Raw genomic sequence first — 18,201 nt, forward strand, 5'->3', positions numbered from 1 at the left:
ATCATGCCCACATTTAATTCTCGGTCCAGTATTCTTTTTCCCCTAAGCACCAACGGAGCAAACAACAAATGCAACACTTAGCTCGGGTTTCATACGCTCCTTAAAAGGAGGCTGCATTTCTTTTCAAAGTCGTTTTTCATGTGAAGGGGGGGGAGACCCCACCGCCCCCCACCCCCAAGCTCTGCAGCCCCTCCGTTACAACGCGTTGCTCCCGGCGGGGTGGGCTCCCAGGCCGGGGAAGGGGCTGGCCGGGCGCCCCCCCCCCCCCCGCCCGGGCCTCCTCCGGAGCCCCAGAGGTGACGGGCTACCCGGCGGGAGAGGCCGCCGTTCCCTCAGGCCCCCCGCGCCGCAGAACGGGGGCGGGGAGGGCGATCTTCTCCGCACTTGCATGCCTGCAGCCCCGTTAAAACGAGAGGTGCGGGCGAGGCACCGTGCCTCGAGCGGCCGGGCCCTGCCTGCGGGCCGCCTCCCGGGCTGCCCACGTGTGACACCGCCTTACCGTCCGCCCGCCCGCGGGCGCGCTTTCGTCCCGTGGGGCGGAGGAAGGGGCAGGACCCCGCGGCCGCGGAACAAAGAGTGGCATCGGCCGCCCGCCGCCCTCCCGGGGTGCGGCCTGCGGGCCGAAAAGCGGCCCCGGGCCGCGGCTAGTGGTAAGGAGAGACCGTGCCTGCGCCGGGGCCGCAGGTGGGGCGCCTCCGCCGGGCCGGGCCGCCTCGCCGCCATCTTGATGGGCAGCCCCCGCGCCTCCTGCGCGCCCGGGGCCTGGTGCGGGGCCGGCTGGCCCCGCGGGCCCGGCCGGGCCTCCCGCGTGGGTTGCCGAGATACAAGAAGGCGTTGGGCGCTCGCCTTAACCCCGGCTCAGCTTAACGGTGTTTGTGTCTTCGGTAGCCCCCCGTATGAACGGATGCTGCCAAGCGGCGGCACGAACAGTGGCAAACCTCCGGGAAGAACCCGTGCGTTTGCCAGTTCGTTAACTGGCATTTGCCGCGTGTTAATTCGGTCTGCGGCTGACGGTAAATCGCCCCTCCGGCACGGGAAGCGGTGATCATCGCCGCCGCCCCGCGCCAGCACTGCAGCGGGCTGCAAGCGCGGGTGTTGCTGCCGAAGAGATGGGGCGCAGCGTTACGGTCCAGTGGCGGCAGAGGTGCTGCCCCTCCAACAACCGGCACCCTCCGACGGCTATTTCGATCTGTCCTTATTTCGATTCTCAAAGATACTAACCACGCCTCTGCGCTGTGAGCTACCTCACGCTTTGCTTTTAAAAAAAACAATTTAAACCGTATTACGAGAGCAACAAGGAGAAAATCTCTGACTCTCGCACATCAATCGCTTCCTTGGGCCGCAGTTAACCACCAGGGGAGGACTGGGTTATAACCGGCCCGAGGAAGCGATAGGCAATGAATAGCCCTGACCCTGGCTTCCCCGGTTGGATCGAGGGCCTGCAACCTGAGCCGGGAGGCCGCGCATTCCTGCCGCCCTTAAGGAGGCTCCCGCCCGCCCGGCGGCCCCTCAGCGCGGCCCTCGGGCCCGGCCGGCTTACCGCCTCCCAGGTACACGGCCTGCTGAGAAAGAAAACCCCTGAACAGCAGTAGACCTCACTGGCAAACACCTAGTCGCCCACCTAAATTCATCTACCTCAGTTCTTCAGCCAGGCGTGAAAACCGGTGATGGGTTTATACTGCTGCGTTAGAAAGAGAACACCCCCCCTCCGCCGCCACCGCCACCACTCTTCCCGCCTGCTCTGCCACCGGCACGAAAAGGCGCAGAGCTGAATCATCCGTCTTTACATCAGCCAAACCATCCACCCGCGTTTTATAAATTTGTAACCGAGAACGGGATTTCAGATGTTTTGCTCCCTGTCGTGGTAATGCTTTGCTGTTGTTTATGTTCACAGTGATGATCGTAGATAAAAATAGGCGTAAGAACAACAACAACAACAACAATTTGCACTGATTCCCTTCACGCACGTTTTAAAGGAAGAGAGGTACTGACAGCATTTATCCTACAGTCCCTTCATTACCACAGCAGTCCAAGACAGCTTTTGTGTTAGAAGCAACCTGCCCTACTTGAGTATTGCGAACTGAACACGCAATAAATACAACATCCATGCAAGAAAAAAAATCATAGCTCATTCTTTGCAAGACCAGAGGTTTTCCTCCATCCACGCCAACTGTAGCACAGCAGAGAAGTCAACAGCCGACTGGCAAATCTTTTCGGCAAGCGGAAAAAATTAAGACCCAGAATCTTTACTTTTGGCCCCTTCTAGATAGTAATTATATGGATTTGCAATGCACTGATCCAGAAGGGGACTGACAAATATAAAAACCACTGTTACAATTAGCATCGGTCTCTGCCATTCCTTTATGCAGCAGAATCCAGACTGACCTACATTGTTAAATGTCTTTCCTGAAATAGGCGTGAACACTGTAGAAGATGAAAACAAGGCTTGTATGCAAATATTTAAGAGCTCTTGTATTAATTAATAATGAATATTTTGTTGTGGGTTTTTTTGCATAATATCTAAATTAATTTTGCTAATTTCATTTCTTAATGCTTGAATGTAGCTTTTTAATGGTAACATTTTAATAGCAACATCGTTACCAGAAAGCTCTTTATAAAATCAGTCAAATTCATGGAAACCAGACATTTCAAAATCTGCACATCTGCTTTTGACACAAAGATATTTTGTCTAGTACATGTGTCGCAATTATTTTACAATAATGTAATCAGTATTTTTCAACAAACCAATTTTTAAAGGAAGCAAGGATTACTGTCTTTCATATGTATTTAGCATGTACCTTTATTGTTTGATAACTTAGTTCCATGCAGATTTAATAAAAGGAGATAATTAGCTTTTTTTTGTCCATCATCTTTAAAAATTTGGTAACGAGATGCGAGTGTGCCTAGAAGAACAATCTGCTAGCAAGACATACAGATTCAGATTAACTTTGCTAAACCACTGGAATTAACAACAAAAAAACCCATACTAAACTTTCTACACGATAACTTAAGTGGAGAAATCCACAGATCAGTACCCATTTCTATTCTCTTGCATATTATCAGTAAATAATTATCTGCCAAGTTAGTCCTCTCTCAGACCTGAAATGCCAGGAATTTCAAAAGCTTTGTCCGCAAAATGGAAAAGCTACACTTAAACTAACGAAGACCCTGGTGAAAATGAACAAAGGAAGCCAATGGAGTATTTTCTGCCACATAAGATGTAAAGAGGAGTCACATTTCTCTTGATGTACATGGCACAGCTGAATATGCTGCAAGAAATTTAGATGAACATTCAATATGATAAGTTCATACAAATAATACTGTTATATAATTAGTTTGGGGGGCATTTTAAAGGTTGTGAAGCACTCACAAACAGTAAAAACAAGCACACTGAATGATAGTTTATACATGCACACTGAATGATAGCTTATACATGCAAAACCCCCTTGCATTTATTTAAACTTTTCTAAGTATCTAAGCTCCTAAATGACTCTATCAGAAAAAAATCCTTGAGAGAAATTGTGCATACCTATTGAAACGTCTTGACAACTATTTCACTGATTTCACCTGGCTCAACATTTCATCTCTTAGTAACATTTAGTCCTTGAAGTGTAGCTAAAATATCCTGTACCTTTAAAATGCAAGTCAAATGGAGGAAGAAAACAGAAACTAAGCTAAGGTTTACCAGTTTTTAATAATTTAACAAATAGGTTATATTCATCATCCTAAAACCAGAAACATTACAACAAAATCAATCATTTTATGCCAATTACCTCAATACTTCTCACGAGAATATAATATACGGTAGGTGCATTTCATGACACCTGTTGCGGTCAGTGCTGGTTTAGCTCCCTTGTAATGGACATACTATTAATAAAGAATAAATAGTAAATTACATATGGATAAAAGGAAAACAAAATATAACTATAAAAGCATAGTACTGCTTTATATATAATTTTTAAAAATTACTGATTCCTATACGAAAAAAACCTATTAATATGGAGGAGATCACAGAAAATGTTAAACATTGATTATACTATCAAATAATGAACACTAAAAATAATCTTTGGCAAAAGGACAATGCTTCAACTGTAGCCATTTTAACAGTCTAATCTTGGTCCATTTACAGTTGTCACCAGTTAAAGAAATGATCATCCAAGGAAGAGGTACTATCTGTGTGAAGATTAACAATAAACCCACATAAGCATGGAATGGGCTATCACTTTCCAATAAACTATCAATAAAGAAACTACTATATTACAAAAATAAAATAACCTCCCATTTAAAAAAAATACGTAATTGCTTCATGAAAATAAATTAACGAAGATTCATGTAAAAATTCTTTGGGGGAACTGAATCCACCAATCACATTATTAAACATACAAGTGATTTTGTTGCTCAAAGCAGACTGCAGATTAATTTTTAAAAGTATTTGCTGTCTTGCAAAAATGTTATGTAGTCATTAAAGGGAAATACATCATATAAAATGGAAAAAGCATTTTTATTTTTTTACAAAGGACTTTGCTAATTTCTGCTGAAGACAATGTAGGCATAGATCAAATTTAAAGGAACCTTCTCAACCAGAGTATTTTGAATTTAAATTATTTTAAACAATTTCAAATCTGATAGATCAGATTTTGGAATGTTTAGTAGATTTTTTTAATTCTTGAGGAAGAGAAGGCATTGCTAAGAGGAGAATCTGATAGCCTGCTTTCTTAGTGTAGATAATAGACTATAGTCCAGGAGAATTAAGTACTCCTTAGTGAAAGATGTGGTATTTACTGCTGCATTGAGTATTTGCAAAAGCATGAATTAATACTAACAAAATCCTATTCCAACTAGTCTAAGCAATGATTTAATCTTCAGATGTACTATATTTCTGAGTGAAAATCTTGAATATGATTTTCATCTTGACATCACACCTCTAAAATCTTTTGCTCTCTTATCATCTACAGTTCAATCCCAGTCCTCTTTGTGACTAGTCCTTTAAAGTCGATGGTGACACGCAAAGTTCTTTATAAAGAAACTCTTCATTTCTGATACTGTTTGTTCATGCATCTGCTTCACAACCAGATCAATGACCTTACAAGTAATGTCTATCTTTAACAATTATCACTAATTCCTGAAGCCAATTAAAAACACTTTTCAAAATTGTTTTACTTTTCTCTTTGTTTCTAGGTTGCAATAGTTTCCAAAACCGAATCACACACAATGAACAGGATTGCCCTGCTGAATGTCCTGTTAGTTAAAATCGGCGTGCATGCTACAGCCACACAGACCCCTATACAAGAAACCACGCATTCCTTACAGGGTTAACTTCTACCCTACATTTCCCATACATTAAACAGGTTTTTGCAAAACATGCTACACGAAGACATTAAGCAAATGTGATTTTGATTCATATAAAACAGCTATTATAAATGTAACATGCTTTCTTTAATTAAGACACACACAAACCCCCAAAACCAAGCAATGAAGCAGACAAAGCAAGCAGGTTTGGCACAGCCAAATGAGAATTTAATCACTGTAGTGGAGAGCTATTAAACACTGTGGCGAAATGGAAACTTTTTGACTAACCGCATTTACAAATATTTAAGGACCATACTATGCCTCCAAATCTGTAAACTGTCCCCCCGCTCCCGCCTGGACAGAGGGTTCAGCTACTCCCCCCTCCCCAAAAGTCAGTGACCTCCCTTGTACCTGGGTAGGGTCTCTACCTCCCTAACACAGGGGCTTGGGAAAAAGGCACATGGTGAAGGACTCTGCCAGGGGGATTCCCATCCCTCCCCTTGTGAGCACAGACACACCATACTGCCACAGATAGACAATACTGCAGTTACAAAGTTCTTCAGAAGTTTTCCCAATACCTACCGCGTCCCACCACCCCGCCAGAGCTGAAAGGCCCTGTACAGGTGGCCCCAACTGTCTCTAGAGCACTGAAGAGCTGCTGTTCAAGATCCCAAGGCGCTTTCACTGCAAGGATGAGCTTGGGTCCCCTTCAACAGAACCTGCCTGCACCCACGGTGAGGGGTCTTTTTCACATGGGGAGCATTTCACATATTAATTCTACCACTCTTTCCTCCTGTGAGGGAATGATTTGGGACTTAGCCATTTTTCAACAGGAAGATGAAAAAACCCACATCATTATCAGCCCAAGAGCTTTGCATCAAAGCAGACTGGCAGGTTAGTGGTCAGGTGAATTTAGGTAAGACACTGAATATTATACATTCACAGTACAAAAAAGTAGCATATTGTGAAAAGTATGTACAAGTTACATAAATGTCAAGTTCATGCATACACATTATGTTAAGTTGTATCATTTTAAGTTAACTTTTAATTAGCAGCATTGACCCAAACCCTAGTTGACTACTCTGAATTTTAGGCACTATACAGGGGACAAATCAGATCACAATACGGCCCTCAAGTTTTTGAGCACAAAAAGCACACTTACACACTTAAAAAACCAAAAGGATGTAAACTACATACTTCCAGTAAGAGCATTCATGTAAGAGACAGGGAGTAGTTAGGGGTGTAATCCAAAGTCTACAGAAGCCAGCTTGGGTCTATTAGGTACGTCCTATATTAAAACTTTTATATATTTCTAGTATTTCTAATATAACAAGTCTAAGAATATTCAGAAATTACTACATATGGTCAGCAGAGGCTTTTTAAAACCCCATATTTCCACTAAGATTGTATTATTACAAACAGCCCATAAAACCAACCAAGATTTTGATTACTAGCTTGCAAAACACAGTTGTAAAATGAAATAAAAAATTTTTAAAATTATAGCGCATGTGCACTATTAAGAGATTTTAAAGACACCTGTACTTTGAAAAAAGGCAAATTCATGCTTATTCTAGTCTACTGAAAGTACACAAGGGCTATCGCTTTTACTCTCAATTTCAGCCCAGAGATTATTTTGGTGCATGTATTTATATGACCATAAACAAAGAAAGTTATAACACAAATGTTAAAGTAGCCTCAAGTGGCACTACAATAAAAGCAATCTAGAAAAAAAAAAAATCCCTCAATGCTGCATACCTATAAATTACCATGACTAATTAGAAGAGGGCCTCTCTGGGAACAGATTATCTTTGATGGAAAAGCCACTATCAGCTATGTTCATGAGAAGTACACACTTATGAATGTAATAACAACATTAGCATTTTCTAACAGAGCATCATAAGATCTGTAGTAGTCATAGAATATTACTTCTATTTTGTAGGCAAATTCATATATTCCAGATGTTGATTATATATGCATTCACTCAGATTTTACCTGTTAACCAATTTTAACAGGTGAAAATATTAACCTGTGATGCTAACAAAACCAAAACAAACCTTTCAGCTTCCCTCCTTCAAAAAAATGTAATTCTAGCACTAGATTAGAATTTTGGAATAGAAAGTATCTGTGTGATTTTCTCAACTCCTGCACTGATAATAGAACAAGGATATTCTACACACTCTCAGACAAATAACTTTTCAAATATATTGATGTATTTTATTTTTGAAGTTATACATATGGAATAATTAAGGAGCTATACTTTTAAGATTATCAACTAATTTCACTAAGCTCTCTCACTTGTCTCCTAAAAAGATATATCTGAATTATTATGAACATGCCCTGTAAATATACTTACTTCTGTTCTGTAGAAGAAACACACATTATTGTCATGAATCGAAAATGCCTAATTTTTTTCATTTTGTTTTATAAATAGTGCTGTTTTAAAACTGCAATTCATTTCAATGCCACAGCTTAATTGTAATCAATAAAACAAGAAAAAGTGAAACATATGAGACTGAAGTGTGACCCAAAAAAGATTCCTGAAACATTCCACTTCCAAGGAGAGCTTAGATGCTTGTACTCATTCCAATACCCACAAGTGCCCTTTTTCTTGAAAAGTCACTAACACTTTGTTGTCTTTCCATCCCCAGCTGAAGGTAATGCCAGTATTCTGCTGTTTTGCATCAGAGGACACTGCAGTTTCATTCACATATCTGCGACAGTAGCTTCCAGCTGTCTTTCCTCCTATACATACCTTCACCTCACCCTGGCAGCTGCTTGTTTGCATCCTCAGCCGCCCTTTCATGGTGCCAACACTGCCCACCCTTATTTGTGGGGATCATGGGGTTTCTCTGATATTAAAAATGATAAAAATCAGATACAAACCCCAAAATTTCCCCAGCTGGGTTTGCTGTGCAGCTTCACAAGCACTTATTCTAGCCCAACAGGGAGAGTGCTATAAAAGCTCTTGAAGCTTACTTAAGCAGCAGTACTGCTGCCAAATATAAAAGTAAAATCATGGCCGTAGGACTCCCACCAAGAAGGGTGGCTGTAGGAGTTTCAACCTCCACCTGTTCACCACACTGCTACTGCAAAGCCAACTCAGCTGCTTGCAGAGCAGCTGCTGACCTGCTGCATGTTACAGCTTTGCATGTTAGGAAAAAATCAAAATCAGTGCCAGTTTTCCTTAATACAGCAGACTGTAAAACTTGCAGCAGTTTCCACAGCTGCTCTGCAAGCAGCTGAGCCACCTCTGGAGTGGGGATCTGGAATTCACTGTAGCCATCTCCCAAGGAGTTAACCCCCCATTTTAAGTCAGGACCGGCCAGAATAATCTGAGGAAAAGCCTGGACACCAATTTCTTCAACTAAATATGCTTGAGCAATCAGGAGCACTTCCCCACCTTCCACACAGAGGTGTTTACCGATATTCTGCTAACGTAAGAGCAATTTAAGGATTCACTGCTTTCACCAGTGGTATCCACAAAGCAAAAGCTAGTCCAGACCTGTCCTGAGTAACTGTCCCTTAGAAAAAGCTAAGTATCACATAATACCTTTCTATCAGTCATGCTAACTTTCAGCCGATTTAACAAAAGGGGGAAAAAAGCACCCTTAAATACAGGGAACGAAAAATGTAAATGGTATGTCCTTATTTCTTTGTGTTCATTTAAGAAACACCATAAACAGCCTTTACCCTCTGGTTTCTAGGTTCCTAGGATATTACTTAAATTATACCTTTACGGTCACTTTTATACACCTTTGTAGAAATTGATGGGTCTAATTTTTCTGCTGTTGGTAATCAGTGGGGAAAGACGACAGGCCTTTACTGAGATGGGTTACACAGGGAAGATGAATTAAACAATATTTACATGGGAGTATATTTTGTAAAGAATCTGAAACAAAACTCTGGATGGCTCTAGATATAGTTACTACCTCAGTAATGTAGTTGCAAACCAGGACAAGCAACAATAACAACATTTTTCCCAATTTGACAATTCATTTCCTTTTAGCTTTGGTTCATATATCTGCTTTGGTATCTTATGTTTGTGCCCCAGACAAAATAACCTCTTCCTTCCAGTATCCCAACCCCTATGCACAACTTCCTCAGTCTTGGAGAAAAGGAGGATAGCATGCTCTGGAAAGGGTGTACTTACTGCTCTGCTAAAGAGGGAAATCTCTCTTAAGACAAAATAGTCCTATTGCAGGCCTCTCTCTTTGGGCCGCTTGTGATTGTTGCTTGTCAACATTTAATGTTTAAGCTTCTTCAGCAAAATCTGATCTGATTCAACACCATTTAGGTTTAATGGGACTTGCCATTCACTTAAACACTACATACATCTATTGATAAAAATGCACTGTAAAGTTGGGTTTAGATGTAAACAGATGAAATCTGGAAGGTATTTCCACAGATGGCGGCTCCATAATGTAAATACCAAATTGCAAGTTTCTTCAGACAACCATCTTAAACCATCAAGCCCTCAGTGAAATATTTTGCCATCTGCCTGTGCATCCATAGGTAGGACCTGAAATGCTAGACTGGGCCTAATCAGTAGCCAAAATAAATTAAAAAAAAAAAAAAAAATCCCAAACAAGGCTGTACCGCTCCACACCACAAATCCACGGTCCCCATAATTTAAAGTCAATTTCCTCTGTATGCTCCAACACAACTGGTGAGTGCCAAAGCTTGGCTCCAGATCTCCAACAGTTACCCATTACAAATTCTACATGCATTGAGGCTGCTGAGCAGACTTTGACACCCACATCTTTAGCACAGGTCTGATCTCTGCCGGATCTCTGATACATACGCTCGCTGCAGACACACGTTTACTCCCCATTCGCTTCCTTCCTCAGCTTCCCTCTCTAAATCCTGCTAGCCACTTTTGTTTTGATTAGGACTGGGCTTGCCTGGTCCCCAGCAGAAGTCAAAGATAACAAGTTTGTAATAGTATACTCTGCATGGAGATTTCTGTACTTCAAATGGGCATTGCTATGTCATATTTAACAATAAGGAGCAATATAATATTGACCCCACTTGCTTGCCCAGAACTTCCAGTTACCCTGAGCAGTTAAGTAGCTTTTTACAGGCTCCTAATAATGCAGAAATGGAAAAGATGTGCTAGATGAATGAATGCATCCTTGCAAAAGCAGATTCACATGTATCACAATATAAGAAAGTCAACATTCAGTGTATCATGCCATACACAACTTAATTCTAGAAAAAGTAGTTCATCTGTGGCTAAAATACTAGGAATTTAAAGAATAGGCATCTGATTCATTATCAAAAAGGATGGTCAGTCAAATTAAGGGAAAAGACTTTTCAGATGCTGTTTACATGTCTAATTTTCCATTTCTTCTTCCGTTTACAATCATAACTGACTAGTCTCAGTAATTTTCCCTCCCTCTTTTGTTATAGGTGCTTGCAACAATAAAAGCAAAATTTATAATATACAAATGATAGTGCGGTGCAGAAGGACTCAATGAGAAAAGAAAAAAGGCTCTCTTCCATTTTTATCAAATCTTGTAATAGCAGTAACTTGCAGTAACAGTAAGAAAGTTCAGATGAAAGTGAAAAATTTCAGACCAACCATGTTCCTTTTAATGAGGAAACAAAATACACCAACTCCTGCATGCTGCTCCTCCCTTCCTTCCTCTCCCCATCTCATAAAAGAGGATCCCAAAGAAGGATCATGTTTAAGGCCCCAGTTCAGAAATCCTGTATCAATCCCTTAACGCAGTAAGAATTTTGGACTACAGAGCCAGGTCCCAACAAACATCTTCTGAAGTGAACAATCCATCTCATCCTGAAAGACCAGATTACTCAGAAACAGAACGTAAAATTATAACCCTTGATATTTACAAACATGTATTTAATTGCATCTATTTACATCCAGCACCCTACCCTTCAATATCATCTGACATCTGTGCTTCACACTAAGCAAAGGAAAATAGACATGTTTCTAACACAGTCCATACAAAACGTGTGCAAAGAAGAATCCGCAGCATTTTTGCCTTACTGCCAGCACCCAAAAAAGTTGTATGTATCTAAGGGTTGTGTACAATTTTGAACATGCAAAAAAATTTTAACAAACATTGTCCTTTTCTCCGATTTTATGAAAGCTTGAGCTCTTCTTAGTTCTTAGCAATGAAGACCTTTTTTCACGTGCACCACAAAAGGTTTCACTCCACCTCTCCAGTCTGTTCTACCCTTTGACAAATAGATCTTTTTCTAAAATTTAACAAGAGCTGTTCACATATAACTATGTGCAGAATTCACATCATAAAAGAGAAGCAAGCTCTATTATTCATTCCATGCTAACCTATTAAAAGTCCAAATGACAATACTGAGCCAAATTCAGTAAGGTGCACATTCCTTGGATTTAACAGAGTTACAAAGGACTAACATCGCTACTCTTCATTTTTTTGTAAAAGAAACACAGTGGACTAGGCACATTGCTGCATTGGGCATGGCTTGTCTTGGAAAAATTAAATAGTTCTTAGGACTTGTAATTTTTATGACACTGAATGACTCAAACACATGACTTAAACATACAAGCTGTATCAGAATAAAGCTAAAAAGGACAAGAGTGTAGATGTTTGTATGTGTACCCTATTTACATTGTACACACACACACAGATGCACATATATAATGGCTGACGTGTTTCTACCTTAAATAATGCATCTAGCTCTAGGTACCTCATTACCAGAAGGGTAACAACAACCTGAAGGTAGTTCAGAGAAGATCAATCAAAATGATTAGTGAAGGAAGAACTTAAAAGGTAGAGTTAAAAACTCAATACTGCAGCTGTTTCATGAACACAACAGAACCTTCATTGGGTGAAGGGGAAGAGAAGTCCAAACAAAAGCATCGTCCTCTGAAAATATATCAATATACACAATTAGCTAAGCACTGACTTTATAAAAACTTGACTACAATCTGCACACAACCAAGGGGGAACTTCACTAAGAAAGCAAAATTATTTATTGCAAGCTCAAAAGTCTAGGTACAATGAGCTTAAACTATTACAGGAATTTTGACTTGACATCCAATAAGTTTTTGCTCATAGCAAGATCTCATAAACTGGGCATAACCTCACCAAGAAAAGGTAAAAGATAAGGAAGTAAAAATATTGTTGCAGGGTTCAAGCTAGCTTTGAAAGGACTTGGACTAAATAAGATAGAAGCTTCTTTCCTCTGCTTAGACTGATTCCATAAAATGATACTAGTAGCTACAAACATTGCAGAATGAGTGAATGCATGCAACACTATGTGCACACACTTAAATAAATGATGAAGTGTCTTCAAAGCAGTTTTGAACAGCAATATTTTGTTTCAACAGATTAATAAACTAACATCTTTGCCTTGAAAAGACCTTTTCACATGACTAAATTTTTCAAATTAATAAAACTAATAGGAATAGCATCCAATCACTGTCCAGGCAACAGCCTCTGTTGTACTAGCAGCACTGTTAAATAACATTACTGATTTAAAGACATTTTTATGCTCTGGGCTGCTACTGTTACCACTGGTCAGCTAGTCAGCTAACACAGAGCATTCTATATAGCAATATAAATTATCTAAAAGGTACTCTGAAATTACATTAAACAGAAAAATTCTGCTTTTGACTGATGGAAAGAAGATTCATGTCACTATGAAGTTTATGTATATCCTAGATTTCACGAGAAAGAAAAAGGTAAGAAACGTATTTTCTTTGTTGCAAGAACAATCCATTGCAGAATACCAGTAGCTTTACTCAGTAAGATGTATCTCTAAGTAATACTCAAAATGACTGAGGTGCACAGTTTATGTGCAATGAAACACGCTATTTTTCACTGCATTTTACACTGTGATATATCTTAGAAACCTAAGGATATCGACAAATTGTAGATTATTAAAGTGTAAACAAACATGTCTAACATTTCCTTCTTGTCCACTCCTTTAGGGGACACAACTGAATAGGAACTTCCAAACTTACCACATACTTTTTTATTATTTTCTATGACTACTTTCCATTATGGAACAGCACACCTTGTCTAGTATTACTTAAATGTATCGCATTATCATGCAGTTCTACACTTCTCTATTTCCACAGCTCTAAGAATATCTTTGTTTCCAAATCCGGTTTTTATTAACACCACTGCTATGCTTCAAATGTTTGTCTTCTATTATTTGAGAAGCAAAAAGAATGACATGTATTAACACAAAATTAGATGAAGAAAAAGGGGTTTTATCTATAAAGTAAATGTGTAGAACTGTAAAGAGCAATTTCGTGACTTAAAAAGGTACAAAGAAGGGAAGAAAGGGGGAAAAAACAGGAGGAAGACTGCTCCTTCTTTGGTAAGTATTTCATTCATTCCTTTCTAAAAAGAAAAGGCAGCAGCAAAGAGGGGGGCACCTCATATGCCAGTACAAAGCAGGAAGTGTAAAAATTTAGTAACTTCACTATTGGATTCTACACTTTGTACATAATTCCAAATAGAAGCAGCTAATATTGATGCAGGCCCTTAGGCGCAGGGTACATTTAAGACAGCAAGATCAGCAATCCACTCCACCACCGCAAGGAGCAAGGCAACACGCCACAGCAGCAGCATTCTTTCTAAGTTTCAGTCACCTTTTTATTAACCTAGTGAAAGGTGTATTCTTTAAAAAAACCTGATGAAAGTTACCACAAAATAAGGCCGGGCCGTCAAATGGAACATTAAAAGGGAATCACTACAGAATCATGGAACACCCCCCTGCCCCGTCATTGCAAACGTCATAGAAAATGGACAACCACGTAAAAAGTTAAGATGCCTTTTTGCCTTCCTAACATGGCCCTAGCCAAACCCAAAATGGTCTCTACCTGATACCGCTCTTCTGTTCTCTGATCACAGAGACGACGGGTGAAACTCAAGATAGCGTTGTTGCAACTGGAGACTAACCGAAGGACCAGGGAAGGTCTACACATGCTCCTTCTTCACAAACCACGCTACAGACCTTGGGAAAAGTTCTCTTAACTTTATCACTCTGTACGTATCTTCCATCTGAAACTCCTTTGCGTGAAGGCATTCATACCAGCTTCCACATTCAAAATACGAACACCGTTTACACTGCTGTGCTTAAAAATAAAACAACGGCCACACGCCCCTTCAATTCCCAACCAGCCTTACAGAGACGCTGCTTTTGGTCTGATTCCTTAATCGTAACATTTTTTTTTTCTAGGAAGGAATATTTAAAAATCAACCGACCAAGCCACATGCACACTTCAGTGTATCACCACAGGGACACTCTCAGGTCTGAATTACTGCAAAATAACACTATAATTATGTCTTAATTTCACTCACTAATCTCAGATGAGCTTTTAAAAAGCAACTCGAGGTTTACAAGAAAAGCATTTAAAATTGTATTCAAACGTTATCTGAATGAAAACCGACATTTATTTATCCTTTTCCGAGTTTAATTTTAATCAGTTTCCAAGGAAAGGCATATCTGCTCCTGGCAAGTCTGGTGACATATGATAGACCTTGTTAAAAAGAAAAGTGTGGCATTTGAAAATAAATAAAACGCACAGGAGAAGTTTCTAACCAAGGAGGAAGATAGGAAGAAACAGCATTATCCCTTTGCACAAATCTCCGGCCACAGAGACTAAACGCAATCTAACGACCTTATTTACTCAAATTGTATGCTGCCAACAAAACCACTACCTAAGGCAACTTTTTAATTACAGATGTACCTAAATACCTAGGAAAAATAGGTTACTTCACATGAAACCGGAGTCCCACTGAGCTTAACCAAATGTGGCAGGCTGAGATGGAAGACAAAAACGGGTCTTACTTGGTGTACAAAGACATCAACTGGAGACTCCAAGGGGCTTCCCTCTCGGTTGCTCATGGAGATGAACCCGAATCCCATTCTCACATTGAACCATTTGCAATGGCCGGTTCCGTGCAAAACCTGGGATTCCTCCTCTTCTTCCTGCTCCGGCAACTTCCCAGGCTCGTCTCCACCTTTACTCGCCCCTGCTGAGGAAGAGGGAAAGGCGGAGGGGTGGGGGGTGGGGGGTAATGAGTGGGGGGGGAAGGGGGGAGAAAAAGAAGGAAGGGGGGGGACAAGATGCAAAGCAAAGAGTTAAATTCTGGTAACATCCTTTTGCCACTGTATAAAGGAGTTACTACAGAAGAAACAGGCAAAAAAGGCGAACAAAACAAAGTCAAAAAGCAAACGGCGACAAGAGCTTATTTTTCCCTAAATCCTAAAATAAACAACCTTCTCCCCAAAATACGTAAAAAATTAAAATCACCGGAGGTTACAGAGAGGAAACACTGCGTACGGAGGCTCTCCTCTCTCTTTGCCCAGGGCAGCCCACGTTTCTGTACATACGTGTATTTTTCCATTTAACTCCATCTTTCAGCCACATTACAGCACGGTACGCGATACTTTACTTGAATATTGCTGGTTTAAGACCGATCCCATTTCTCAACAGAAATTCTCAGCCCAATTAGTCTCTCCTCGCAAGGCGCAGGACCGAGGGGCGAGGGGGGAGGCCGGCCGAGGAGGGGTGGAGGAGAGAGAAAAAGCAAAATTGGGTAGATTGCACAACTGGTTATTGCACATGCAGCGCCGAAACCACTATTTTCCAACGTATATCCATCCCTCCTTGGAATAAACTTTCGATTAAAGTTGGGACAGGTGTACGGCCGTTTTCTCATCCCACCACTGCAACTGTGCTTAATCAAACAGGAACAATTCAAACAATAGCCCCCTGAAAGCTTTTCAAGTTGTGAATCGGTGTGGGCGGTACGGAACAGTTTCTGAGCTGGGTAACAATGGGTTTGGAGAAAGCCCCCTTGCGCGAGCTGCTAAAAAAGGGTAATGCATAGTTGGGTTAAAAGGGGGGGGGGGGGAGAGGGGGGGAGAGAGAGGGAGAGAGCGAGCGAGCGAGCGAAAATCATAGTAAAACAATAGAAAAAGAAAATTAACCTTCGGCCATGTTGCCCCACGGGCCCTCTGCTCCAAACTCGTGAGATGAAAACTTTCCCTGTGGATCGAAGTGGTCTTCTGCATTAATCTAACATCCTGATTTTGAACGATCGCAAATTTAGCTCGCATGGTCTAATGTGCTTTCCCTCTTTTGATTTTTCCCCTTCTCTCTCGCTCCGTTTCTGGCCCCCTGCGCACACGTGACTTGGTCAATTACATGCTTTCTTGCTACTAATTTCACATCGGATCCTTAAGGGGTTGGCAGGAGGCAGGAGTAGCCAATCGCCATTTCAAATAGGCTGACACACCAAAATAATTTATGAATGAACAAGAAATTTCCAACACGTCTTTTTTTCGACAGCTAATCTGCACGCTTCTTTACGGGAAATCGAGATGACGTATTATTCTGGGGTTTCTGCGCTGCCGTGCATGCACAAATACGCAGGAAGATCCGTGTGTTTCTAGATACAGCCCAGAGAACAACAAATATATGCAGAGGCGGACGTGCAGATGAGATTATTAGGGTATCTGTGCACGCTCTAGGTGGGGTACGCGTACACGCACGAACGCAAGATGCTTACAGACGAGACACACACGTGTATAGACATGCACTAGGTATGTTGGGAGGCATCTGTGTTACCGTCTGCGCAAAATACGGGCATGTGTATAAGCGGATCGCCGTTTCCACCTGAAGAAAAGCCGCCCAAAGCCCCCGCAGCGCCCCGGAGGGGGGGGGGGCGGAAATCTGCCTCTCCTTACGTGTGCGTGGGCGTGTGTGGGTGTGCGTGGGTGTGGGTGCGTGTGCCGCGGCTCCCGGGCGGCCGCCGCCGCCGCTCCTGCCTTTGCTGCACGTTACTCACTCCGCATTCAAACTACGAGCGCGCCGGAAAGGCGATATCACCTTAATATGGCCCAAAATGTGCGGAGGTTTAGCGTTTCAAAACATTTCTGGAGGGGGATGGGGCGAGGAATTGCACTTCACAGGTTTCTCCGCCATCTCTTTCCGGGGGAGGGGATGTGATTAATGACTTCCTAAATAAGAGCCCAGTTTTCAAGCCTAGTATTGGAGTGAACCTCAATCAGCAGCGATTGTTCCCCAGGAGCGCGGGGGAGAGGAGGAGGAGGACTGGTAGAGAAAAGGATTTGCTGGAGAGGAGGAAGGCGGAGGAAAAAAAAAAAAAAAAAAAAGCCGGAGGAAGAAGACAAAGAGGGGAGCAATAACGCTGACCGGGCACTGCTGTTCTAAGTCCTCACTGCCAGCGGGAGGGGGGGATCCAACTCGCAAAAGAAACGTGTTCCGTGTAACGGGCTTGGTAACAGCCCGAGCGCACCCCTTCACAAAGGCACTCCCCCTCGCTCCCGCAGGTACACAGCTACCAACGTGCTCGCAAGCCCTTGCTATTGCTGCACTCACGGCCGAACACTTATTTAAAAAAAAAAATTTTTTTTAGAAACGTAACCCCCCCCAATTAGTGAGATTACGTTTTATTTTCCATCTGTCCTGTCTCCTTCAGCGTAAAGGTACAGATTAAGGTATGAAAACATCAGATATTGCCTCTTCAGTCCTCGCCACCACCTACTCACGTATAACCTCACTTTACATCCAGTATTGTATAACCTTTAAACGTTGCCTATACCTTGTTAAAACCTGGGCTCAATTACTTTCTTATTAAAACCCCTTCCTCCCCCCGTCCCCCCCCGGCATCCTCTCTTATCCCAAGGACACACACAAACAAAAGCCAAAGCAACAAACCGATCCGTGCAGAACCTGAATACAAGGGGTTTATGCGTTTGCAAAGCACTTGCTGTTGTTTGGGAAGTGGCGTCGATCAGTCTGCCCAATTAAGGGGGACGCCTTTGCCCCGATGGGCCTGTTTACTCCTTTTGTTGCCTTTCAGGAAAGCGTAAATTCCCCTGCTAGCGCCTCGTTTCTGTGTGAAATACCAAGGTGCTCGGTTT

At 41.9% G+C, this 18,201-nt stretch overlaps 1 protein-coding gene across 4 annotated transcripts in view; it reads right to left on the bottom strand.

Annotated features, from left to right (window-relative positions):
• LIN28B (lin-28 homolog B) overlaps positions 1–18,201 on the bottom strand; it is a 104,980-nt gene that overhangs the window by 71,647 nt on the left and 15,132 nt on the right. For 2 of the 4 annotated variants that reach the window (XM_030001728.2, XM_041119543.1), the window contains one exon: positions 15,097–15,284. In XM_030001728.2, the coding sequence (XP_029857588.1) occupies positions 15,097–15,284 (188 nt within the window). Of the gene's footprint in view, positions 1–15,096; positions 15,285–16,242; positions 16,301–16,882; positions 16,936–18,201 lie in introns of those variants that run through there. The other 2 variants (XM_030001746.2, XM_030001738.2) reach the window with 2 other exon arrangements.

The sequence above is a fragment of the Aquila chrysaetos genome, chromosome 2 (assembly GCF_900496995.4).
Source record: "Aquila chrysaetos chrysaetos chromosome 2, bAquChr1.4, whole genome shotgun sequence".
Taxonomy (NCBI): domain Eukaryota; kingdom Metazoa; phylum Chordata; class Aves; order Accipitriformes; family Accipitridae; genus Aquila; species Aquila chrysaetos.